Source organism: Myripristis murdjan, chromosome 13 (assembly GCF_902150065.1).
Source record: "Myripristis murdjan chromosome 13, fMyrMur1.1, whole genome shotgun sequence".
Lineage (NCBI taxonomy): Eukaryota > Metazoa > Chordata > Actinopteri > Holocentriformes > Holocentridae > Myripristis > Myripristis murdjan.
Window position 1 is genome coordinate 17,273,249 of NC_043992.1, and position 25,480 is coordinate 17,298,728.

The window sequence follows — 25,480 nt, forward strand, 5'->3', positions numbered from 1 at the left end:
AATGAAAGTTACAATGCAAAAATGATTATTACTACTAAAATTGCAACTCATATTGCAGTTTCAATATCGGTATCATATCGTATCGTACCATATCGTTATACCCTAGTCTTCATCACCATCACTGTCGCTATCTGTCAGAGGTACGCTGAATGCATGGATCCCGGCTGTGGATTCCACTGTGCCAACAGGAGAGCATGCCTGCAGAGTAAAACATTCACTCAGAAACTCCGGTCAGCTCTCAAATATTGATTACCCTTTTAATTGGCTTCTGCTGGGGAGCCATTACCGCCCTGCTCCTCCTCTCGCTCACATTTTCTTGCTTTTCATTTGTTCCACTCACTGTTGCTTCTCCTCTTCTTTTAGCCTCTCTTTGTCTGTCTCTCTCCTGTACCCCACTGTCCTAAATCTCAAAGTAGTATTTGCGAGGTGAAAGATCTGTTATACTCAATCCTCTCTCGTCTCACCAACTGTTGTCAGGCTTGCAGATTTGCTGGACTCTTTGCATTTGCGTATTTTGTTTTGATTTATCGACCTCTATCAGCATCCGGAGGGAATTGATACAATGGGGGGAACTTTCCGCCTCTCACACAAGGCCGCACCCTCCAGTAATGGTGGTTTCTAATTGACAAAAACATTAAAGTCACAGTTCACAATAGATGAGTAAATTAGCTAATTAGAGCAGAGATCCAAGAGAAATACGAGGTGAAGGGGAAATATATCACCATGCAGAATACTGTATACAATTGTGTCATTTCTTTTCTTTCTTTGTTTTTTTTTTTTTTTTTTTTTTTGGCTTGAGATGAGTCTTGGCAGCCAAAATGTTTCACAAAGCCGGGCACTCAATCCTTCATCTTTGAGCAGCTGAAAACATGAATAGGGCAGAGACTGAGAGGTTTTCAGAATTATAGTAAGAGGATAGGAGCTTTGTTCCATAACAGAGAGGGGCTGGAGGGTGAATTTTTGAAAGCTCAGCAACTTGCGCAGAAATGTACAAGATATTTTGTGTCACTGGTATTGATCAACAGCTCAGTGGTCAATTTGTGCAGTAAAAATATGAAATATTTCCTTTCGATTGTCGAATCTCACCGATCTCATGTGTAAGTGGTGTAAGTGATTTGTTTTATCATTAATGAGCAGTTGGTGTTAATATTTTACAAACTCATGTTCCAACATCTTCTGCTTCTACTTTCTTTGCTGCCTCTTTCTTCAGGCCCTGGTGACCCAGATGTCGAGTCCTGCAGTGACCAACCCCGCAGCGCTGACCGCCGAGGAGTACTTCAACCCCGGCTTGTCGCCAGCTCAGAGGGACATCGGCCACCCCTGCCAGCTCACCACCAAGACCCAGAGGTGACGCAGTGACACACAGGCAGACGTGCAGCGGTGCACATGGTGAAATCGGCCACGCTGCGATCTCACCACAAGTGCCAGAGCTGACAAACTGATGGAAACAGAGTAGACAGGCATGCACGCACAAGCACACAGTGAAATCAGCCATGCATGCCAGCAGACCACCAAAAACCAGAGGCGAAAGGCAGACACCAGCAGGAGCACATACCACACTTACAGATTCAGGGACTTTGATGCGTGATCCCTCCAGTCCATGAGGGTTCAGGGCTGCCCCACTGTGAAACCAGCAAGAGCATGAAGACTCTCATGAAAACTTTTTGAGCCCTTCATAAACACTTAGCCCAAGTCCACAATCCTTCAGACTTTGCTTGAGGGAATTCCCCATAATCTGTTGTGTTGTGAATTTAAAAAAGAAATTACATGGAAATTCTACAGTGCCAGTTGATATAGTTACACTTTTTAAAAAAAAAAAAAAAAAAAAAAAAAAAAAAACACCAAAAACAATGGTTGCACTGAAAGAAGTTTGTATATTTTTATAAATAGCTCACTGGTGGTTAGTGCACAGCCTAGTTCTTTCTCAAACTGAAGTGTCTTCATCTTATTTGATCCCACATTGCTATTTTGTGTGAAGGGAATGAACAACACACAGATTGTTTGTAGCGTATCGACAACTGGTGTTGTTGTCAAGAATACGTGGTGTCCAGTATGCTATTCCACATTCCTCAATCCTCTTCAAGCTCTCACACACACGCTTGCATTACATCCATCACACAGGTGACGTCATGAAAGCCTGTGAAGGATCGATGTTCAGAACTTAGGGTAGTCATTGGGATTTGGCCACTCACTCACTCACTCACTCCCTCACACAGACACACACACACGCTCACACATCCACACACTCCAGCACTAGAAGCACCAGCAGTAGATTTCTACAAATCTCGATAGTGGAAAATCCAGACATTTGGACAGTCTTCGCACTCCATCACAGAGCTGTTACTTGATGACTCATCATACATCATCTGATTTTGCCTCTTCCCTCTCTAAAAAAAAAAATCAAGGAACCCTGAAGTGTCTCTTCAAGTAGACTGTAAAAAAGTTGTGTGAAAAAGTGAGAAGATCAAAGAGGAACTATGTAGTATACAGTCCTCAAAAAAGTCCAAATGCAACCCAGATGATACACTGCGAGCAGCTGCTTGTTGTGTCACAGCGATGTGGGCACAGTCAGCTGCTTTTCAACGCCTTTCCCTGGAGCACTTTGCCATGTTTAGGCCTTGAGTTCAGGCCAGCGACCCTTCCACTACTCACAAGCCTGCCAACCAGCCGTCGAATCACCTGCCCTCAGTTCCTCTAATTGACTATTGACCTGTCTATCACTTGCAATAATGATAGATGGGTCTTCAGTAGTTAATAACAAGTGACAACACATCACAGAGATGAAGTCTGTAGCGCTGCCTGTCAATCCAGTGTTCATTATCGGCCATGTTAAAACGCGAGCATTGATTGGCCTCAATGGAAACGCAACTCAGCAGCCTGCGGCCAGTTGCTGTTAGCAGATGTGATCAATGCCTTTGTGTATTTCTGGCCAAAGAACTAATCGGTGAAATGAGGACATAAATTGTGGCAATTATACTCTGCAGCCTTGTAGAACTCAACCACAGTTGTGTTCGGTTATTTTGTGCATTTTCACCAACAAATTGTTCCCTTAGTACACATTGTAAGATGTGTGTGTGTGTGTGTGTTTCCAGGTTCAAAGCAAAGCTGTGGCTGTGTGAATCCCATCCTCTGTCCCTGGCAGAACAAGTGGCACCTATCATTGACCTCATGGCGATCTCTAACGCCTTGTTCGCCAAGCTGCGTGACTTCATCACCCTGCGCCTGCCGCCGGGCTTCCCCGTCAAGATTGGTGAGGGAAGAGAGAGGTGTTGGATGAAAGGATGGATGATGATAGATGGAGGGAGGGGGGTGGGGGGGGGGGGGGGGGGGGGGGACAAAGTGGGGAAGAAAGATAAGTGGTTGAACGAGGGGGAGGATAGGAGCATGGATGGATAATAAACGGATATAGGGATGGATGGAGAGAAGGAAGGTCAGTGGGACGAAGGGAGGCAAGAAGGAGGAGAAGATTACACGGCTGATCACTTTTGCTCTTTCTCTCGATTTCTCTCTGCTCCCTGCAGAGATCCCAATCTACCACATCCTGAATGCCAGGATCACCTTCAGCAACCTGAACGGCTGCGAGGAGGGGACGGGGTCTCGGAGCGACACCGAGGTAGGGGAGGGGGACGGGCAGAGGGGCACGGCTCGGACAGACACCCCGTCACCAGGCAGCGACTCCTCCAGCGTCTCCAGCTCCAGCTCCACAAGTGCGAACACATTTCTTTGTATTTGTGCATTGTTCAGTGCTGTTGATACTGCAACATTTGTGATGTTCTAAGATATAAACTCAAAGCAAAGCAAAGCCAATGCAATCAAGGAGGCAGCAGAATCTCATCTTTATAATGCTGAGAATGGAACTGTACATTCAAACCATCAATATCAGCAACGCCAGGAAAAACTAATTGGGCAGTTGTAGAGAATTGGATGGACTCATTTTGTGAAGGGCATGACATTTTAGCACAAAGCTCCTGAAACCTACCTTGATGTTTTCACAGACATGCTCCTTGTTTCTAGTTAAAAATAACTCAAAGACAAAGCTGCTTATCAAGACAAGGCAAGTGACATTTACTTGAATCAAGGATCTTCCTTAGAAAAGCACTAGATAACCCATTTAGACTGAAAACAACAGCAACTAGATTTTCAATCTAAATATGAGATTATTGCACATGTTAAGATCTGCAGCTTTTGCAGTGTGGGTATTTTCCTGGAGTCTCTTAAGTCTTGCCTATTCATCGTCATTAGGGTATTATAGTTTCTGCTGTTGGTGACGGGGCTTCAAACCGGCTCCAGGAACAGAAACAAACACCAGAACAGTATTTTACAAGCATTAAAAATATAGCAAAAAATGAAATCATACTTCATTCGAAGAATAGAAACATTTAGAATAGAACAAAATAGAAAAACGTCTTTTAATTCAGTGTAATCCCTTAATAGCTGTATTTTTTGTTCCATCTAATATTTGAGAAAAAGTTAAAGCTCTGTTTGAGGCTACTATTTCTATTTAAGTCCCAGGTTTCCAAAATGGCGCACATTGGTGCTAAACACTTAGAGTTGTGCAACACCTTGTTACCGTGACAACACGTTTTTTTTACTTCTCTTAGATTATAACATTTTCATTTTGGTTACAAGGCCTAATGAGATGGCATTTCTGTGTTTTCTGTTCAAGTGAGGCAGATTTCTTTACAGTGCTTGAACAGCCCGGTCCAACATTGTTTGGTGACAAAAATAGCCCATAAGAAAACCACATTCTGCCTTTTCAATAAACCTATTTTTGTTAACATTATTCTTCAAATGATTTGGATTGGAAACATTTTCATACGGCTCTTTTAAGAATAAATATTAAGAAAGCTAAACACTTGTTATTTCTTTTTAGCCTTTAGGCCTCTATAGCATTTGCTTCTCATAAAAATAATAATGCATCCTTGCTTTATGCATACATAAATGTAAAACAAAAAAAAGTTAGGTTTTTTCAAACTTGTTTAGGGACATTAGGCAGTGGGAGGAACGCCAGAAAAAAACAAAACAAACAAAAAAACAAAAAAACAATAATATATTTGTTCTCCTTAAAACCAACTTGAAAAAAAAAAACAAAAACAGTTTTTAGGTTGTGGTTGGTGACGTTAGAGATTAATCTCTCAGTATCAGGATCATTTTATAAATCTCCAAAATGACATTCACTCTACCATGCAACCACCTTCTGCTACCTCTCGTTTCACTAATTGAATTTACAGCTGCACGATAAAGTTATGAGCCAAATTTATCGCTGATGTTAGATGAAAGGTTGTGTTCTTTGTGCTGTGTGGGAGATTGTGACTTACTTTCATCATGATATCACTTCATCAGAGGCCCAACAGCCACGTTAAATCTGCAGCCGTGGTGGAGAGATATAAATTGTTGTTCAACTGCTCCGAGGAACTCTGGAAATCCTCACCAGCATCAAGCATAAACCTCGAGCTATAGTCCTATGAATATATACCTTCTAGAGAGATGAAAGTATTTTAGCAATTTATTTTCCCCTTATGGTGAAGATAAATTGATTTGAGTGTATTGCAAAATAAATATAATGTGTAATGCTGAAGGAAAGCGATAGTCATTTATTTATGTGCATTGTTTTGTTTTGTTGGTTTTCATATAGCTCGTTTAACTTTATGGTTTATCTCTGACAGCTTTTCTCTGTTCCAGACACTTTCTTTGCCCGGGGCTCAGAAATTACTCTGGTTTCTCTTTCCGTTCCTACATCCTCACGTTTAATCCAATGTGGACTCCTCTACTATTAACCCTTTGATGCATGAATTATGAAAGCCTGAGTCAAGATTTTTTCAAGTGTTTTTACTCTTCTTAGGGCATGAACACTTTTGTGAGTCTCCATACTTCTTTAAGGATGCAGGACTGGTATTATCATGTCATGATACTAGTATTAATATGTTTTCAGCAACAAGAACTGACAGTCTCTGCATAAACCTCAATGGAGGGGAGCAGCAGAGAGCATTCTAACAGCTGATATGCAATTCCACCATAGAAACCATTGCATTTAGGAGAAAATGACTTTTAAACAGCTGTCCACTGTAGTGACCACTATGCACCAAAGGGTTAAATTAAATGTCCTCTCGTCTTTTTGCCCTTTGCCTTCCCTGTGTGTGCTGCAGTGTCGTGTCGAGCTGGAGAAATCCCCCCGTGTGTGTTCGAGCCCCCTCCGGGATACAGCATGCTGGGAGGCAAGCAGAGAGACAGCATGAGGGAGGAGGAGGAGGATCTGCTGCAGTTCGCCATACAGCAGAGTCTGCTGGAGGCCGGCTCCGAATATGATCAGGTACACTCTCAGAGAGAAAAAAAAAAAAAAAAATAGAAGTGCATTTTAGAGGCTCTGTTTTGTTCTGAAAGGTCAGATCAATACAATCAGTCACCTAATATCTGTATAGAACGACTTAACACCCATGTGCATTCTGTCACCTTCGACTGGTAATTTTTACACTATGTGTTCTCCCGTTTGGATTTGTGGTTTTAGTAAAACATTGTGAGGCAACTGTTACACAACACAACACACAATATGATACGATACAAAACCATACATCATGACCCGACAGCTAAATTAAACGAAATGAAACCATATGACCATATGCAACTTGATACAATACAATACGATATAATAAGACAGGACAATGGACAGACATTATAACACAACAGACAGTTTGGTACAATAGGATATAGTGTGATGCAGTACGGTACGATACAATACGATATGGAACCATACAAAGTTATTATAGTTTTGCATTTTTCATTAGTTTTTATTTTTATTTCATTCTGACTTTTTGTTTTCAATTTCAGCTTTGTTTTTGTTAGTCTTTAAAGTAGGTTTGCTGGTTTAGTTTAGTTTTCATTTTTTGAAAATGCTTAGTTGTAGTTTAGTTTTTATTCAAAAAGGTCAGAAACGGACTGTGCAATAAAAACTCAACAAAATTCACTTGGGACAAATGAACAACTAGATAAACTGCCAAAGATAAAAACTAGAGACATAAAAAAAAAAAAAACATATATATATATATATATATATATATATATATATATATATATATATATATTTATTTTTTTTTTTAATTTCAGTTTTGCAAACACAACACAGTCTCAGTTATTGTTTTTTGTAAAGCCTTATTTTCATTTTTATTTCGGGTAACAAAGTTGTTTTTTCACACCTAGTTTTTGTTATTTTGTTAGTTTTCACCAAGAGTAATCTTGGCATGGTAAGATATGGTACAATATAGTGTGGGACATTACGATACAATACAGTACATTACAATACGGCACAATACAATACAGAAAATATGATACGGTAGAGCATGATATGGTACGGTACAGTAAGATACATTACAATATGATATGTTATGATATGATACGATATAGTACTGTGTGATATGGTATGATAGAGTACAGTATGATATGACACAGTATGATACAATTCTGTACAGTATGATATGATACAATGTGATACAATATAGTACAGTACAATACACTGTTGGTGTCCCCTTGGAGAAATTTGTCTTACATCTACAGTGTTTATACACTATATTACCAAAAGTATTCGCTCACCTGCCTTTACTCATACTATGAACTGAAGTGCCATCCCATTCCTAACCCATAGAGTTCAATATGATGTCGGTCCACCTTTTGCAGCTATTACAGCTTCAACTCTTCTGGGAAGACTGTCCACAAGGTTGAGGAGAGTGTTTATAGGAATTTTTGACCATTCTTCCAAAAGCGCATTGGTGAGGTCACACACTGATGTTGGTCGAGAAGGCCTGGCTCTCAGTCTCCGCTCTAATTCATCCCAAAGGTGTTCTATCGGGTTCAGGTCAGGACTCTGTGCAGGCCAGTCAAGTTCATCCACACCAGACTCTGTCATCCATGTCTTTATGGACCTTGCTTTGTGCACTGGTGCACAGTCATGTTGGAAGAGGAAGGGGCCCGCTCCAAACTGTTCCCACAAGGTTGGGAGCATGGAATTGTCCAAAATGTTTTGGTATCCTGAAGCATTCAAAGTTCCTTTCACTGGAACTAAGGGGCCAAGCCCAGCTCCTGAAAAACAAGCCCACACCATAATTCCTCCTCCACCAAATTTCACAGTCGGCACAATGCAGTCTGAAATGTACCGTTCTCCTGGCAACCTCCAAACCCAGACTCGTCCATCAGATTGCCAGATGGAAAAGCGTGATTCATCACTCCAGAGAACGCGTCTCCACTGCTCTAGAGGCCAGTGGCAGCGTGCTTTACACCATTGCATCCGACGCTTTGCATTGCACTTGGTGATGTGTGGCTTGGCTGCAGCTGCTCGGCCATGGAAACCCATTCCATGAAGCTCTCTGCGTACTGTACTTGGGCTAATCTGAAGGTCACATGAAGTTTGTAGCTCTGTAGCAATTGACTCTGCAGAAAGTCGGCGACCTCTTTGCACTATGCGCTTCAGCATCCGCTGACCCCTCTCCGTCACTTTACGTGGCCTACCACTTCGTGGCTGAGTTGCTGTTGTTCCCAAACGCTTCAATTTTGTTATAATAGAGCTGACAGTTGACTGTGGAATATTTAGGAGCGAGGAAATTTCACGACTGGATTTGTTGCACAGGTGGCATCCTATGACAGTTCCACGCTGGAATTCACTGAGCTCCTGAGAGCGGCCCATTCTTTCACAAATGTCTTGTTTCACAGTCTGCATGCCTGAGTGCTTGATTTTATACACCTGTGGCCAGGCCAAGTGATTAGGACACCTGATTCTGATCATTTGAATGGGTGAGCGAATACTTTTGGTAATATAGTGTAGTTTCATATAAAAAAAGACCAGAAATGTACCATATCACACTGCACAAACCCAGAGATGAGGGCTTACCCTCAGTATAAAAGCAATAAATTATACCACCATCACCATAAAAAAAATGTGTACATCTATAGGTAGGGTCACACACAAAAAATGTATGTAAAAATGTATTGCCTTATCTACCAAGGCTGCTATAGAACAGATGTGTCTCAGACAGGACATCAGGTGCTCATGTGCCTAGTCCTTCCATGCAAATGACAGCAATAAATAAATAGTTAAGCAAAACCAGTAAACAGACCTATAAAAGTGCAAAAAGTAGCCCCTTTGATAATAGAAGCAATCAATGGCAATGTAAAACTGATGAGTGGAATAAATTGTCTGTGTTTTGTGGAGCCTGCACCCATTGCGTTAAACACTGCCTGAGGATGTAGGCGCCGTTTTGAGACGAAGAGATCGGGCTCCTGATAGCTCTTGGCCTTCTTCCAGAGGGACAGAGAAATAAAACTGGGCTTTGTGAGAGGGGAACAGCTAAAGAGCTTAACCTTTTATAGAGCAGGAGAATATGGAGGAGACAAAGGCTGATCCGTTTTGCTGTTGAGTGTACAATTCTGTCACCACTCTATCTATTTTAGTACACAGGAAAGGTGTTAATATGTTTGTTTTTTTTTGCATAAAATGCATACTTGTTTATCTTTTTCAGCTGAGGGATATAAGATATACATTTATACTGCTGTGACAAAGTGTGGTACATCTTTTTGCACCTGCAATCATCACCATCATTGTTAAAATCTTATTTTCTTAATAAAAGTGAACAAATCTGCCAGAAGGATGAGATAATCCCATTTGTTCCCAATGCTAATCAACCTGTTTTAGGAGTTTTCTGAAACCAAGTGTCATTTTCTTCATCCTAGTGGCCTCTTCTGCCTTATTTGACATTGTTTCACCATATTACTACTTGTTTCCAGAAAAAAAAAAAAAAAATAAAATAAAATAAAAAAAAAATAAATATATATATATATATATATACATATATATATATATATATATATATATATATATATATATATATATATATATATATATATTTATTTATTTTTTTTATTTTATTTTTTTTTTTATATATTTTTATATATATATATATATATATATATATATATATATATATATATATATATATATATATATATATATAAAATCTTTAAACAAGTCAAACTGCACCAGAAACAAGTGGGATTATCTCATCCCACTGGCAGATTTTTCACTTGTTTGAAGATAAATATTTAATTTTAAGGGCTCAGTGTAAGTCTGAATGACTTGTTGAGATGAAGACGGTTTTGCAGTGCACCTGCTCACAATATTAATAGTAGCATCAGCAGGAGTATTAATATTGGGCCTCAGTGAGTCATAAGTGTGTTTGTATTATATGAGCCGTAGCTGAGATCAATCCACTTTACAATCAGTCAGTTCATAATTCATAAAACAGTCAGTTAGCTGTCTCATCTCGAGGGTGAGGGAGAGGTGCTTTAGCATACATTAACAGGAAAAAGCCTTTAGGGAGGATATTCTCGTACGGCAGCAGCAGCTCTGTTCTCTGTGAGACCATGTCCTGTTCTGGCTGTCCACTTCCTGTCCTTGCCTCTTTGACTCCCTGTGCCACTTCCTGTCTGTGTCTATAGGTGACCATCTGGGAGGCGCTGACCAATAGCAAGCCAGGAACGCACCCTCTGTCCTGTGACCCCAGTCGTGTGGAGAGGTCAGCCGCTCGCTCTGCTTTCTGCTTTCTTCGGCTTCGGTTACTTTTCACCCTGTTCTCTCCTTCCTCTCTGTTGCAAAAATTATACAGTCATTTCAAATTTTCCTATCATCCATCCAAAGTATGACCCTTTTATTTTCAGGGATACAACTAGGAGGTAGGGAAAAAATGGAGAAAAGGAGGAAAACGTTCATCTCCAAATAAGAATCAATGGATGCTGCAGGTCCAAAGAACAATAAAACTCATAATAAAATGGGGGGAAAAAATCTTTCTTCCAGAATACAAAAGCATGACATCCTGCCATTTCTTGACCTGCAGTATCTTTGACTTCCATTTATTGTTGCTCTTTGATGTCCTCCATTGTTTTTATTCCATCCTGCAACTCTTTCTTTCCATGCTTGACTCATATCCTGTATGCCTGTCTTGTCTTCTCCTCTCCTATTCTCTTTTCCATCCTGCTATTCTCCTCTCATCTGCTATTGTGTGTGTGTGTGTGTGTGTGTGTGTGTGTGTGTGTGTGTGTGTGCATGTTGATAGGCTGGAGGACTGCAGGGCTTCCTGATTTCTCAGTCCACAGTCAACCGCTGTTGACTTAAGCCTGTTCATCCACATTTTATCTTCCGCCTGTGATTTCTCTCTGTGTGTCTCTGCTGTCTGTGGTTGAGTGGGTGGACACTCAGACAAATCTGCTCTCTCTCTCTCTTTTGCCATAATCTTGCTGCGGCCATATTTCCTTATAGCAACATTATTACAGTAAACTATTAATAAGACGACGAAGACTGCTGTATAAATATTTTAAAAAACAAGTGTGTTAATTCTAGCATTAATGCCCCAATGGTCCTGTGGGTGACACTAGTGGGAAGATCCTGTGGTCACCAGAATTACCAGGTTTCATCGTCTCTAGGGCAACATGACTGTTGTCACCAAATTTCATGATGATCAACCAAATAGATTTGGAGTTACACCCCTCTGGTGACTGCGGACCTGTCGATACACAGATCAACATGGTGATCTATGAGCAACCACTTTTCAGCGAGGCAAACTTAAAAATGAATATGAGACTAAAAAAAATGAATTAAAGCTATCCTTTGTACTTGTAAAACAAACAGGAAAATAACAATATATGTGAAATGTTTTTAGCATTGGATTTTTTTTGTTGCATTTTTTTGCTACACCTTGCTATACCAAAACAATGAAATTATGCACATAAAAATAAAACCAAATGAAAACTGCAAATTGCAGAATCTATAATAACATTGATTTCTGCATTTTATCGGCAAGGTAGTAACAAACGGGCATTGCAAGCCTTCACCAGGTGTTTTCTAAAAATGATGGTGATGATACAAAAAAAAAGTGTTTTATTTTTAAAAATATATCTGGTTACACTTTCTGTCCTTGGATTGTGACATCACTTGCCACCGAAGACCAAGACCTGCCACCACCAGGCCAGACTTCACACAGATTTGGGTGTGCGGTTTCGTTCATCCTTAAATGTTTATCTACATAATAGTGCACATCTCTCCCTCTTCTTCCTCCCCTCTTCATCCCTCCCTCCATCCAGGACCCCCCAGCACAAGCCCCGCCCCCCCTCCAGCCTCAGCTCCACCCCCACCAAGAAGCAGCCGCCCACCTGCAGCTACGACGAGCAGCTACGCATCGCCATGGAGATCTCGGCCCGGGAGCAGGAGGAGGCGGAGTTTCGCAGGCGGCAGGAGGAGGAGGAGCTCCAGCGGATCATCCAGCTGTCACTGATGGAGAAGTGAGAGCTGATTGGCCCAGCGGGGGCGGGAAGGGGAGGAGTCTGGACGGAGGCTGGACGGGAGACAGGGAGCACAGCTCGATTTGAAAGCAAAGACAACACACGTGGGAGGTTGAGCACACTGTGAGTGGCTGGAAACACGTGGGAAATCACCAGGATGCTTTCATGTGATAGCAGGATGTGACGTTTCCAGGTTTTGCTCCCTTCTCTCCCACAGCCCGAACCAGACTCTTCCCATGAAGCCATAAGTGGATGTGGCTGTCCAGCCTGGGACAGACAGCCGGAGAGGGGGGTCGCTCTGCCCTGTCTGCTGCTGTCAGGACTCTTTCTGGTGCCGCATGGCGCTAACTCAACTAGTGCCAGTTTACAACCAAACACCTGATCCAATACAACTACCATCTGACCATGGCCACGTGAGTGGTGCTAGGATGTATGGTTTCTCTGTCTCTCTCTCTTTCTCTCTCTCTCTCTCTCTGAGTGTGTGTGTGTGTGTATGTGTGTGTGCGTTTCAAAACCAGCTTCTCTGTACAGGGGGTAAACAGATCACTTTCTGTCCTGATAAAATATAGCGTGTTAGTTCAACAGTCTGTGTCCAGCACTAACACATGGCACACTGAGTCCTTTCGCCACTGGTCGTCAATCTTGACGGCAACAGAAAACCGCTTGTGTGAAAAAGCAACAAGCCAGGGCCAGTGATGTGGGAGAGAACCTCTTCAGAGAGAGAGGTCGGTCAAGTTGGAGTTTGAATGTCGACAAACCATCTGACTTCCTCATTTTTTGTTTTGTTTTGTTTTGTTTTGTTTTTTGAGAAAAAAAGGATTGCAATGTTTCTTTTTGATTTGCACAAAATCAAGATGTACTGTATTTAGCTTGTAGGTTGGATCACATATATGACTGTTGGATCTATACAATGTGTAATGAAGAGTTTGAGCACAAAGCATACTCAGGCTAATGTCAGCCTGACAGCAGACAGGAATTTTACATGTGGAGCACAGCTACAGTATGATGGGTAACAACATTGACAATGTTTGGATGAACACTGTATGTGATTATGTATACTATGTGTGAATGAGCTTTTTGCAGGGCTCGGTGTGACACTAACAAAAAAAAAAAAAAAGGGGCACACCGGAGGTAATGTAGTGGGACGTGGGATAGAAACGGTACTGAAAGAAATGTGAGGTTTTCGGTGTATTTGTGTCTTCTCACCATACATGAGTGGATGACTGTGTATTTGTGTGTAGTCATGGTTACGTGAACAATATTTCAGCATGGCCTGCACCTCTGTAAGGCTCGATTGTCCAACCTGAGTCTAGTCTGGAGGCCAGCAATATCCGAGGGAGCTGTGAGGGAAGACGCTGCTCAGATGCCTTGTCAGACGAATCCATTTGGATGCCACCGAGAGCAAATTTCAGTTCTGGGATTGTATTCAAAATGGCACATGAGACCAGTTTTAGTCCAAAATGCACACGGAAAAACAAGCAAAAAAAAAAAAAAAAAAAAAACCCAGAAGGAGATCTCTCTAAAAATGTAAAATACAGAGCTTTAAACTGCAACCAGTCCATACTATTGCTGGCCTCGAGGCTACACCGAGCCAAATGTTGAGAAACATGTCTTGTCATTGGAGAGGAGGAAGGACAGGGACAATGTATCACCAACTGCTTGTTTCTTTTTTCTTCTTTTTGGGGGGTTATTTTTAGTACCTTGAAAGAAAAAGTCAAACGCAAAACAACTTTTCACAATCCAGTGAATATCAGCACAAACTGAGGAGCACCGCTACAATCTCCTCTCCTCTTCATTGTTCAGCTTGCCTGGTTGATAAGAAAAAAAGGTTCTTTTTTTACTTTTTAAAGGAAAAAAATAGCTTATTTTCTGCAGAGGAGGCAGCAAGCCATTTTTGTGGTGTGGCTGGAAAGTCAACTCAAATAATGACAATAAAAAAACACATCTTTTTGAACAGCAATGTGTTGGCGTATCTCTTGCCTTTTCATTCATGACAGTTTTGACATTTTTTTTTTGTAACTGCAGGCTGATCTTCAGTTGAGCTGAGCAGCGGCACTACGCAGTTTTCTGGAGCTGTTTTTGTCAAGGACAATGGGGGAAGACAATTATTTTCTCACATGAGAAATGGAAGTTGCAGCGTCAGTCAGTCCGTCAGTAAGACAGACAGCTCAGGGAGTAGCAGTGAGAGTTGATCTGTTTTTAGCAGCTTCCACCTCCATCATCTTCACTCTGACGTGGATTCCCAGCGCCTCAGTGGGCTCTGAGGGGGGCTTTTGCCTGCAGTTATTTTAGATTTGAGAGGAAAGGAGAAAGGACAGCTTAGAGACCCTAACCCCCATAAGAAAGCCCACTCAAACGACACTTGACGCACCAAAGCTGATGTGGTAGTAGCGCATTATTTATGTTGATGGATGGTGGTGGTGTGTGGTGTAGGGGGCTGTGAACAGGAGAAAAATGGAATATGAAATCATTTTACCTCCATATGAATCGACAGCGTGCAACTTCTCCACTGCCCGACTCTGACATTATGAATAGCATCAAGACTGTGGAAGCACCGGGCTGCAGGCGTGTGTGAAGTGAATATGTAAAGAGCCAAAGAAATAAAACAAGGTGTGTGTGTCAGAGAGAGAGTGATAAAGAAAATCAGTATGCAAGGAAGAAGGATGCCAATCTGAGCTGCCGCACCCAGAGAGAGAAATACTCACTCAAATCCCTTCTTCTCCCTCGATTGCTTTTACTCCTCGGTATTCCGCCAATTTTCCTGTTTTCACGGCTGTTCCTCTCAAACGGTTCAATTTGGTACACTGTACCAAATGTTTGGATCACCTCCCTGCTGCAGAGTGACACCCGCTTTGGCACATCCCTGTCTCGCTTGTCTGAAAGCTTAGAAACGGACTGAAGAGGATCAGCCTCAGCTCTCGCCTTGATTCACCTGGACAGTCTGTGTCACGGCAAGAGGAGATGGCTTTAATATTTTGTCCTGTCACTAGTGCTGAAACTCCAACAGAATAGGTGGTGCAAGTCATCCGTACTTCAGTTCATGGAGCACAGCTAGCCGTAACTCTGGGCAGCATCACTGACCAGGCACATGGTGCACAGGCCTCTGAGGCCCCAGCTGTTAACTGTCTGGTTATCTTGTGCGTATGTATAAATCTTAAATGCAAAGTTGATTCATTAAAAAAAAAAAAAAAAATAACACAGCCCAGACTAATCTTTTTTTGTGTTATGGAGCCCACAGACACATTTTGGTTGATCATTGCTTCAATTTCTTTAAAATTTTTGGCATTCTGTGGCAGTATGTGGGCCATTTGAAGGTGTACTGGCACGATGTCATGGAGATAGACACCAAATGGAAAAAAAAATGAAGGCAATATTAAACATTGATCTCACAGACATGGATATCTAAAAGGTTTGGATAAAGTTAGGCTAACAGCTGCACTAATTTTCTAAACTCTTAATGTTTTATTTTCCTCATGTTAAGCACCAAGCAGAATTATATTTATAACTGAGTGGGAATATTTGCATGAATGTGTCCAGAAATTATAGCAGCCGATATGAGGGAATTTTACAGTTTTAGCCAGGAAGTGTCAATTAAGATCTACTCCTTTACAATTTTTTTTTTTTTTTTGTTCTTGTTTCAAATCTTTGTAGGAAGAAAACAGACATTTTCATTTCTTTTAGGGGACATTTCAAGTTATTTACAAATGTGTTCAGTTTTGTTTGTAAAAAATAAATTGCATATTCCTTACATTATATATTCCTGCTAAGTCCCAATGGGAAGTTGCCACCTCTGAATATTCTTGAAATTGTTCAACCTTGCCTGCACTCACAGCCTTTATAGTCTTTCAGATCCCTTAATGTCATGTCTGCCCAAGTCTTTCCTTGGTTACCTTGGTCAGTCTTTTCTGTCTACCGTGTGTGTGTGCGTGTCTCACCAGGGGCCGTGGTGGCCTACATCTCAGTATTTAATTACCAACATGAAACAGTAGGTAAAATGTCAGCCTGGAAAACACTAGACTGAGCACTGCTAGGAGATTGACTGGGCTCACTGAGAGAAGAGGGGAACATTTTTGATTATAGCATTGAAGTTAGGCGATTGTTATTAGAGAGGGGTGTGTTTGGCAGCATTGATCTCAGATATCTAAGTATGCAGTGCTATCAGCTTTCAGCATTTACTTCAGGAATCAGGATGCAACCTATTTTACTGGCCATTTTCATGACAATGTCCCCAATTTGTTCACCCTCACTGTTGCCTCTTTGCCTCTCATGTTCAAAGTGTAGTTCTGTGCCTGTCCAGCAGGTGGCTGTACAGTCAGTAATATACTGCAGCTAGTACAAAATCAGGCAGTGTAACAGGTCCATAATGCTGCTCTCATTCCTCATGGTGGTCTAGGCAGAGATTATTGACCTGTACTTAAAACCTAATTCTCTGAACAATGAGCAGAAACTCACTGCAGTCAAAACAAACGCACCATATTTATTTATGGGTACAGCACAGAATAAAAAAACAATATCATCAGCTTTGTCTTGGTTTCAAAATCTGAATAAGGACATGTCTGTCCACTTGACAGTGAAACAAGCATATAGAGAGAAAGCTTGTCTCTACTGAAATCAGTGCAAAAAAATCCTCCCCAGGGTGATAATAGCTTTTAAGAAATGGGTTTTAACTAAAAGGACAAATCTACACTTTAAAAGTAAAGTAAAATTAAAGTGCATGTTTTGAGAAAGAGCCCCCAACTTCGTTGTAGTTTCAGAAAACCCTGAACAGGCAGCGAGGGCCACACACTGAAAACAAACGCACCTAAAAAAGGGACACATATAATGGTACATACTCACAGGTTCAACCATTGTTTGAACATTCATATAAGAGTACATACACACCCATACTACCATAAACACATATTTTCCATGTGATTCCAGTCGGCACACTTGCACACATTCAGTGGTTTACATGCATACACAGGCTCAGCATTCACTTGCTGCTTACAAACTATACATACACTGGAGGTTACACAGGATCTACAGTATATCCACTAATCAGTACTTAGGCATACGACATACACACTGAGACAGTCTGGGTGACTGGGCACAACACCAACACGCACAAATCAGTACACATTCATATACATCATGCCATGTCGTTCACACACTCGCACAGTTCCAGTTGTGTCCGTTCCAGTCCAGTGCAGTGAGGTTACATGGTATTGTATAGCACAGTGACAGTTCTCTGCTTTTTCTCAGCAGATGCTTTACGGGAACGCCTCAACGAGTGACCCCTACCCTGTTGATGGAGTGTTGTCATAGTGACCACGCCATTACCGCTGCCAACTGGCTCCTCCCTCTTGCCGGAGTCCTCTCCCCAACAATGATGAGGGGAAGAGGAGAAGGGGAGAGAGGGTGGTGAGGATGGGTTGTCAGGAGCCCGGCCATGATGGGACAAGCCAGTTCTTTCAGCGTGAGGGATCTGGACCAGCACCCTCTGTTTCTTCAAGGTGTCATCTGGATGAGATGGGAGTATGGAGGAGGGATCCTGGGGCTGTGACAATGGCGTCCTGTTGTGGGGCCTAAGGTCCCAGTCATTGAGGTCATTGGCTGATAGCTCCAGACAGTCCAATTTAGCCAAGGAGGCTGACCTCTTCATGAGGGAAGGGGGAGTGAGGCCCGCCTGGCGGATACGAGCTTCCAGTTCCATGGCTCTCTGCCACCCTGCTGGCTGCGGGAAACTCTTCCCCTGTCTCTCTGCGGGCCCCTGCCCCTGTTCCAGCCCTGGAGCAGCCTGTTCACTGGACTCCCCTTTCCGAGGCTCTGGCTCTGTATCCATTACCTCTCTCAACCTCTGAGGCTGCCCTGGTCCCTGAGCCTGTCTGAGATGACCTTTTTCCGATTGTTCCAGGGTCTCTCTGGTCTCCAGGCCCCCTGCCTCATGGAGAAAGGCCTGCAGCTCTCTGAGTGTCTGCTGGATCCTCTCCAGCTCCTGGCTGCCACGAGAAAGCCTGCTTTGAGCATCACAGCACGGGACATAGTCCACTTGCCTTCCCTGGGAACTAGAACCCAGCCTCTCGTCTGTGTCTGATTCCTGGACCGTCACCCCATCCAATGTCATCTGATTTGAGGAGGCCTGAGGCTGGACTTTAAACTGCTGGTTTTGACTCATAGGCTGTGAATAAGGCTGGGCAGGAAACTTGTTTGGGCTATGGAGTTGGCTCTCTCTCTGGGCCAGGGGCAAAGTATCCAGGAATGAGTCTACTAATAGACTACTAATGGCAAGGGGCCCAGATGATGTCTGGGTCTGTGTCAGTGTATGGCTATCCTCGGATGTATGCACAATTATAGGTGTAGCACCAGAGACTTGGCTGGTATTAGAGTTAGCGGATAATGAAGGGTCTGTGATGGTGTCCATGCCTGAGGAGTTGAGTCTTTGGAGTTCCCTGTGTGACCAAGTTTGCTTCTCTCTGTCTTTGGGCTTAGCATTAGCAGAAGCAGCCGCACTCACTCCCTGACTGAGTCTATCGAGTCTATTTCCTGACAAAAGCGTCTGCTCTGCAGAGTGATGAGGGGAACGAACGGGAGGATTTTCAGTGCTAGGGGAGCTCAGGGAAGTTCGGATGGGAGGATGTTCAGTGCTGGGGGAGTGTAGCGGGGATCGCTGAGGCATGGACATTTCCATTTCCTGCCTCAGCTTCTGCTCAAGCTGCTTGGTGGCCCGCCGCACTGACCCTGATGGCCAATCGCACGGCGGTGTAGAAGGAGACTGTGGGTGTGAGGGCGGAGTTAAGGAACCATGGGTGACCTCAACAGTCTCCCCATCCTCTTGCTGTTCCAGTCGAGTTGGCTGAGGGCTATGAGAGGACGGAGGGGGGGAGGAAGAGGAGGAAGTGGAGGATGTGGGAAGCGAAGAGGTAGGGTGGGATATGGATTCAATCTCAGTGACGATATGGCGCACTGATATCCCGTTGTCGTGGTGAGGGGATTGATGGGATCTGTCAGGGCTGGCTTTGTCAGCAATGTCTTCAGAATATGGAGATACCTGAGAAACAGGGAGTGAGAGACAATTGCGGACATGATTAGCATTTGGTGGTAAAAAAAAAAAAGAAAGAAAGAAAGAAAAAAAAAGTCAATTCTACACTGTAATTTGTATGTAGAATTGTCCTGCCATGATAACAGATATAACTTTAGAAACTATAACAATATTTTTGGATTATTTGACAGAAAAGGAGAAAATCAGAAGAGAGGGATGAGTGATAAGTGTTCAACCCAACTTCTCTTGCCTATACTCTCAATCTCCAGCAGGTGTCAGTACGATAACTGCTGCCAAAGAGTGTGCAGTAAATCTAATTGGCTCAGTCCATTAGCTCCCTTATAGTCCGCTGGCAGACACTGGTCAGAGTTACAATCTGATTAATTGCTCAAGATGTGTCTCTAAATGGCTTTACCAGAGACAGCTGGCTCCCACCTATTGTTATAGACTAAGGTGACAACACAGCAATGAACAACAATCCATGTAATATAGGTAAAAGCAATGCTCTGTCCTCCAAGAAGAGCTGGACAGAAGGAGCGACTGTGTGGAACAATAGACTGACTAAAAGGACCAGCTACAGTAGCTTTTAGCTGAGAAAAGCAAAGGGCAGCTGGGCTTTCATTCATGTTCATCTCCTTTGCATGCTACTCAGTGTGTTTTTGAAGCTTTGATGCCAGTACAGTAGGCTATGCAAACAATGTGACAACTTTTGCTTTGAAGAAAAAAACAAACAAACAAAAAAAAAAACATGTTACACATAGATGGATACATACATACAATTCTGCTTGCTTTGATAAAGCTATGAGGCCTTGTCCATGTAGCAAGTTATATTATCAAAGACAAAAAGTTGAAACAAAAGAAGCTGGTTGTGAATGAGTCCGTACCTGGTTCACTGCCTGACTCATTCGCTTCCCTTGCTCCTCTTCCTCCTTGGTCACTGTTTCTCCAGGGTCCTCTAGGGACAGCGACAGAGGTGCCCTCTGCTGTGTTTGTTCAGAAAGTGTCCTGGTTCTAGTGTCTTGGGCTAAGCCCAGAAATTTTTCTCTGGCACTGAAGAAGTCAATGCTGTCCGTGCTGTGGTTGGACGACCCATCAGCCTCACCACGGCTGTCAAAGGCACTTCCCGTCTGTAACTCACTGGGGTTGTTGTTGTCATCACTGGGACCCGTAGAGAGAACCAGAGGGAGAGGATTGGTAGTTAGAGGGCTGAGGGGGCTAACTTTGTTACTCACTGATTCTGACAGAGAGTGCTCTAGAGAGTCAGAGTCACTGGATCCCACAGTGAGGGGAGAAATGTCCTCGGAGCTGCTCCGCTCAACCAAATTGAGGGACAGTTCCACCGGTTTGCATTCATGCACTGAGCTTAACAGCTGTGTGGGAGGACCCAGGGAAGTGCGCGGGGGTTCGGGTGATGGGGGAAGGATGTGGAACGATGGAGGAGGGTGAGGTACACCCACAGGCAGTGTGACCGCCACCTTCTCCGAGTTATCCATCCTGTTCTCGGGGACTACAGTGGCCGCCCGGGGCCTGGGAAGGGGAGGGAGGAGGGGGTCTTCATGTTGGACACAGTCTGATTTGACCTCGTCCTCTTCCAGTGAATCAAACACACCGTTGGACTGTGTTTGCGGGTGAGAGTTGTGTGCGGAGGTTGATTTGGCATCAGAGTCCAAGGTGGACTCTTGAGGTTCAGCACCGAGAGCCTGCAGAACAGCCACACCCAGGAAGTGATGTAAGGAGGAAGAGGTGTTGTTGTTGTTGTGCGGGTCAGAGCGTCCCAGGGTGTGGGAGGCAGGCTTACACACTGGCTCAGGGCGATCTGATAGGTCACTGTCAGAGTGGGACCGCCATAGCTTATTATGCCTCTGTTTGCTGTGTAAAAAAAGACAGAAAATAAGAACTTGATTAGACTCAGAAACCCAAGAACAATATGGTGAATGCTTTTTTTTTTTTTTTTTTCGCACTTTCCTAAGAGAATTTGCATACAAGTCTGTATATAAATGTTAATTTAGGTAGCAACTGCATGTGTGCCTGTTTAGTGTTTATATGTAAGCTTGGGAAGGGAGTCAAGTTGTGTGTGCATTCTTGTAGCTGTTTGCATATCACTGCGAACCTGGCCAGCAGAATTCCCTGATACTCCTCCAACTGTTTCATAAAGGAAGGGTTTGGCTTAGTGACAGCACGTCTTTCTTTAACATAGTCAAAGGCAGTGTCCAAGTCCCAGCCGTACTCCTTCATAGCGTAGGCAATCACTGTGGAGGCTGAGCGACTCACGCCCATCTTACAGTGAACCAGACACTTAGCACCGGCTTTCCTAATGGGGGGACAGAGGAAGAGAGTGATAGCTTTTAGCTGAACGGAACTACTTTATGGCAGAGAAGACATCATGTATTATGCAGGTAAGGTCACTGATATCCTTGCAAATAGAATGCATTTACAAAATGTATGACAAATTTATGGTTCTAAAACACTTGTGTACTTGGCCTTGGTGATGAACTTGTAGGTCTCGTTCCAGTACTCCAGCAGGTTGGTGGCCTCTTCATCGTACACTCTGATGTTGTGGTATTCGAACATCCCTGGGAAGAAGTTGTCTATCTCCCTGGTCACATTCAGGATGTAACGCACTCTGAGTGAGGAGGAGGAAGAGGATTAACTCAGTGACCTTTCAATATCAATAAAACTGTCAACAATTCATATTTCAGCATGAGTTATTCAGATGCTGAGGGTCCACCCTCCAGATGTTGCTGCAAACTATGTGCTTAGTTCTATGGAAGTATCTAGTGGCTCAAATATACTGTGATGAAACCACCTACAGACACTGATTCTACTGCTGAAACAGATTTTCATTACAGCTTTGATTCACCATGCATTTACACATACATAATCAATGAATACTCTATATAAGTTCAATGCATGAATCCTTTACACTGCAATGCCTCTGCAAAGGAATGCCGCAGTGCTAACAAATTCTTTCATTTGAATGAACCTCCTCTAGCAAACACATTCAATACATCCAGAGTGATTGCTGCATAGGAGATAATTCTTGCTAGTGAAATCAGTGCCTTAGGTTTTTAGCGTAAGTGAGGTATAAATATGTGTCTGCTCTTTCTTACCCGCTGTTCTGTAGCTCCTCTAGGTTAGAGGCATTCCATTCAGAGCCCTGGAGAGAACATAGGTTCAGTCAAATCCATCCAACATGTATGAAAATGTAATGAAGGCATAAGAAAATAAAGTACGGTAAGTCAGAATATAGAAGTTAGGAAAGGGAAAGGAAGAGATGTGTTAGCATGGTTTCTGTGCATTTTTTATTTTAGTTGTCCTAGACTTTTACACTTCAGACAGTAGGCCTCTACATTTACTGCAGTCTCTCCAAGACTCAGTGATCTCAACACTCCCCCGCATGGACAAGTAATTCACAATACATTCATTCTGAACCTTTTCAAAACTTCCCGCATCATGACTGTGTTTTTCCTTGCTTTAAAAGACTTTGAAGCTTTAAAGTCTTTTTCAGACTTTTGAGACCTGTATATTATTAGGACATGTGCATGCAGTGAAATAAGGTATCTGGATTTGAAATACGTCCTAACATGTCTATTTTCTGATGACTGTGGTCAATAAGCAGGACTGCTTGACAAATCAGAGCAATGCCTTGCTTAAAGAGAGCTCCATGGCACAAGAGACCACAGGGCCATTGATTCTTACCAGATATACATGCTCAAAGATCTCAGTAGGGCTATCCATCTGTCCCAGGATGACTATCATCTCGTTGTCAATGAACTCCTTGAACTCCCTCAGGTTACACGCCATCTGCATCTCCAACTCCGTTCGAATCTAAGGATGGACAGAAACAGTTCAGAGAAACAGACCTTTGTGACTGCTGATAACAATTCTGACTAATCATTGCTTGTTTTTGGGATGTTACATGTGGCAGGTGTCATAAAACTTTATTCCTGGGTAAATATGGTTACAGATGACTTTTGCTCATAGAATGTACCAGTGAAAAATACCAGTCAAAAGTTTGGACACTCCCCATACAATGCATGTCCTGCATTATCTTAATTTGTGGAATTTCTTTTTTCATTTATGTCAATCATCTTTGTTGTGACAAGACAGGTTAGGTCCAAATAGCCCCATGTAGCAGTTGGTCATTATTTCTGGTTGTAGTTGTCCATAATATGGCAAGAACACCTTGACTTGGCAAAGACAAACAATAGCTTATCATGCAGGTCAGACAAACCTGATAATACTGAAGACTTTGTGCATGTTAGTGGCAGAAATCATCCAGTCCTGTGATGAATCCAGTTATCATGAGGATCACCACAGGAAAAGGAGACCAAGAGTTACGTCTGCTTTACTAGAGTCAGCATCCTCAAAAATTTCCAATTAAAAGCACTTCAGATTGAATGCTCCACTGAGCTCTACAAACACATCAACATCAAACGTGAAGATGAAATTGCATCAATCAGGCCTTCATGGTAGAATTGCTGCAATGACACCACTACTGAAGGAGAAAAATAAGAAGTACAGACTTGTGTGACAGGACAAAGGGACACACAGTGGACCAGTGAAAATCAGCCAGCAAATTGGTCCGATGAGTCCAAATTCGCGATTTTTGGTTCCAAACACTGAATTCATTTGATGCCTAGAGGGTGAACGGATGATGCCTGGATCTGTGAGCAGGACAATGACCCAAAGAAAATCTCCAGAGTTCTTTTTTTTGCACTTAATATTTACTTCCATAAAAAAAATGAACATACTTACAGTTATACAGACATCACATAACAAACGGAAGCAACAATCTTTTCTCTGGAGAAAAGCTGATCAACAATAACTTGCCCTTTATCTGCCCATTTTCTGGAACTGTTATCTACTTTGCCAGGTAAGAAGTCTGCAATAGCTGCTATTTTTAATGTTCTGGATAGAGAATTTAAACAGTTTAGTTGCTTTCTAATAACCAACCTTGTTACCTCCAGATTGTTTAAGAGCTAACTGACAAATAGAAGAGTGATGGAGTGCTGCATTAGATGACCTGACCTCGACAGTGACCCAATCTAAACTCAACAGAGATGGTTTCAGATAAGTTGGACCGGAGAGTGAGGGCAAAGTAGCCAACAAGTGTTCAGGATATGTGGGAACTGTAGTGAAGGCAAGCCTGTTGGAAAAGAATCCAAACTAGCTGAAAGAATGCCAAGAATGCAAAGCTGTCATCAAGGCAAAGGGTGGCTACTTTGATGAATCAAAATATAACGTAGTCTGGATTTGTTTTATACTTTTTGGTCACTGCATGATTCTATTTGGGTTATTTTGTAGTATTATTTGAAAATGTGGAAAAAGTCCAAATAAAGAAAAAAAAATCCTTCTGTGAGTCAGTGTGTCCAAACTTTTGATTGGTACTGTATAGTCAGTGTTTCCACTACATTAATGCAACAGTGGTGGTCCACTGCAGCAACAAAACTAACGTCAACTGAATTGAAAATGTCTATGTAGATAGTGTGCAGAACCTAAACCAAAATTTCACCGATCCCCATTCTGCGTGTTTGCATCCCATACCTCCTTAGATGTTACGTTCTCCAGGTCTTTCTGCATCATGATCTCTCTGAGCCGCATTTTGATTAACCGCTCTGTTCGCTCCCTTTCTGTGGGCCTGTGGACACAATAAACACAAACACCTTTGTTAAATCTCATACATTTTCACACAGGCTCCAAAGACAATTCTTGACACAAACAACCGCCTTCACAGTCACAGAAATGACACTTGCATTCTGTTCACTGATTCATTTGACTCGGCTCTCAATGAGATTACTTGTTCCCCAAAAAGAATTGGCGCTCTGTCTGATTCTCAGAAACTGGAGAGGGAACAGAAAATGTGAGAGGATTGGCCCATCAGTGATCCACAACAAAGTCCCCTCACAGAACATGCCTGTTGTTGCGCCCGGCTCAGCACAGGTCTTCTGTTTCTAATCACACTGCTGGGGGGACACATTTAGCCTTCGGACGTCATGTTGATGATAGCAGCAAGTGGCCTAATTACCTCTCTGGAGAGGAGCAGTGTGTCTCTGTCTCTCTCAATATTGTCTATTCTTTCTCTTGTTCTCTAATTTTCTGTCTTTCTGTCCTAACCAAATTCTCACTGCAGTAATACACAGGAAC

At 42.6% G+C, this 25,480-nt stretch overlaps 2 protein-coding genes across 3 annotated transcripts in view; one reads left to right on the forward strand and one right to left on the reverse strand.

The window, feature by feature from the left end:
• The window catches only part of ankrd13b (ankyrin repeat domain 13B), a 44,474-nt gene extending 32,155 nt beyond the window's left edge, over nt 1-12,319 (forward strand). The window contains exons 10-15 of the mRNA XM_030067548.1: nt 1,211-1,347; nt 3,093-3,250; nt 3,522-3,707; nt 6,147-6,310; nt 10,480-10,556; nt 12,118-12,319. Of these exons, the coding sequence (XP_029923408.1) occupies nt 1,211-1,347; nt 3,093-3,250; nt 3,522-3,707; nt 6,147-6,310; nt 10,480-10,556; nt 12,118-12,319 (924 nt within the window). The remainder of the gene's footprint in view (nt 1-1,210; nt 1,348-3,092; nt 3,251-3,521; nt 3,708-6,146; nt 6,311-10,479; nt 10,557-12,117) is intronic.
• A 4,448-nt stretch (nt 12,320-16,767) lies between these two features.
• Nucleotides 16,768-25,480, reverse strand: part of ssh2a (slingshot protein phosphatase 2a) — a 36,832-nt gene continuing 28,119 nt past the window's right edge. For both annotated transcript variants that reach the window (XM_030067393.1, XM_030067392.1), the window contains 7 exons: nt 24,881-24,974; nt 23,033-23,161; nt 22,444-22,490; nt 21,810-21,956; nt 21,444-21,644; nt 20,218-21,202; nt 16,768-19,342 (listed from right to left, as the gene is read on the reverse strand). In XM_030067393.1, the coding sequence (XP_029923253.1) occupies nt 17,510-19,342; nt 20,218-21,202; nt 21,444-21,644; nt 21,810-21,956; nt 22,444-22,490; nt 23,033-23,161; nt 24,881-24,974 (3,436 nt within the window). In that variant the 3' untranslated portion in view covers nt 16,768-17,509. The remainder of the gene's footprint in view (nt 19,343-20,217; nt 21,203-21,443; nt 21,645-21,809; nt 21,957-22,443; nt 22,491-23,032; nt 23,162-24,880; nt 24,975-25,480) is intronic.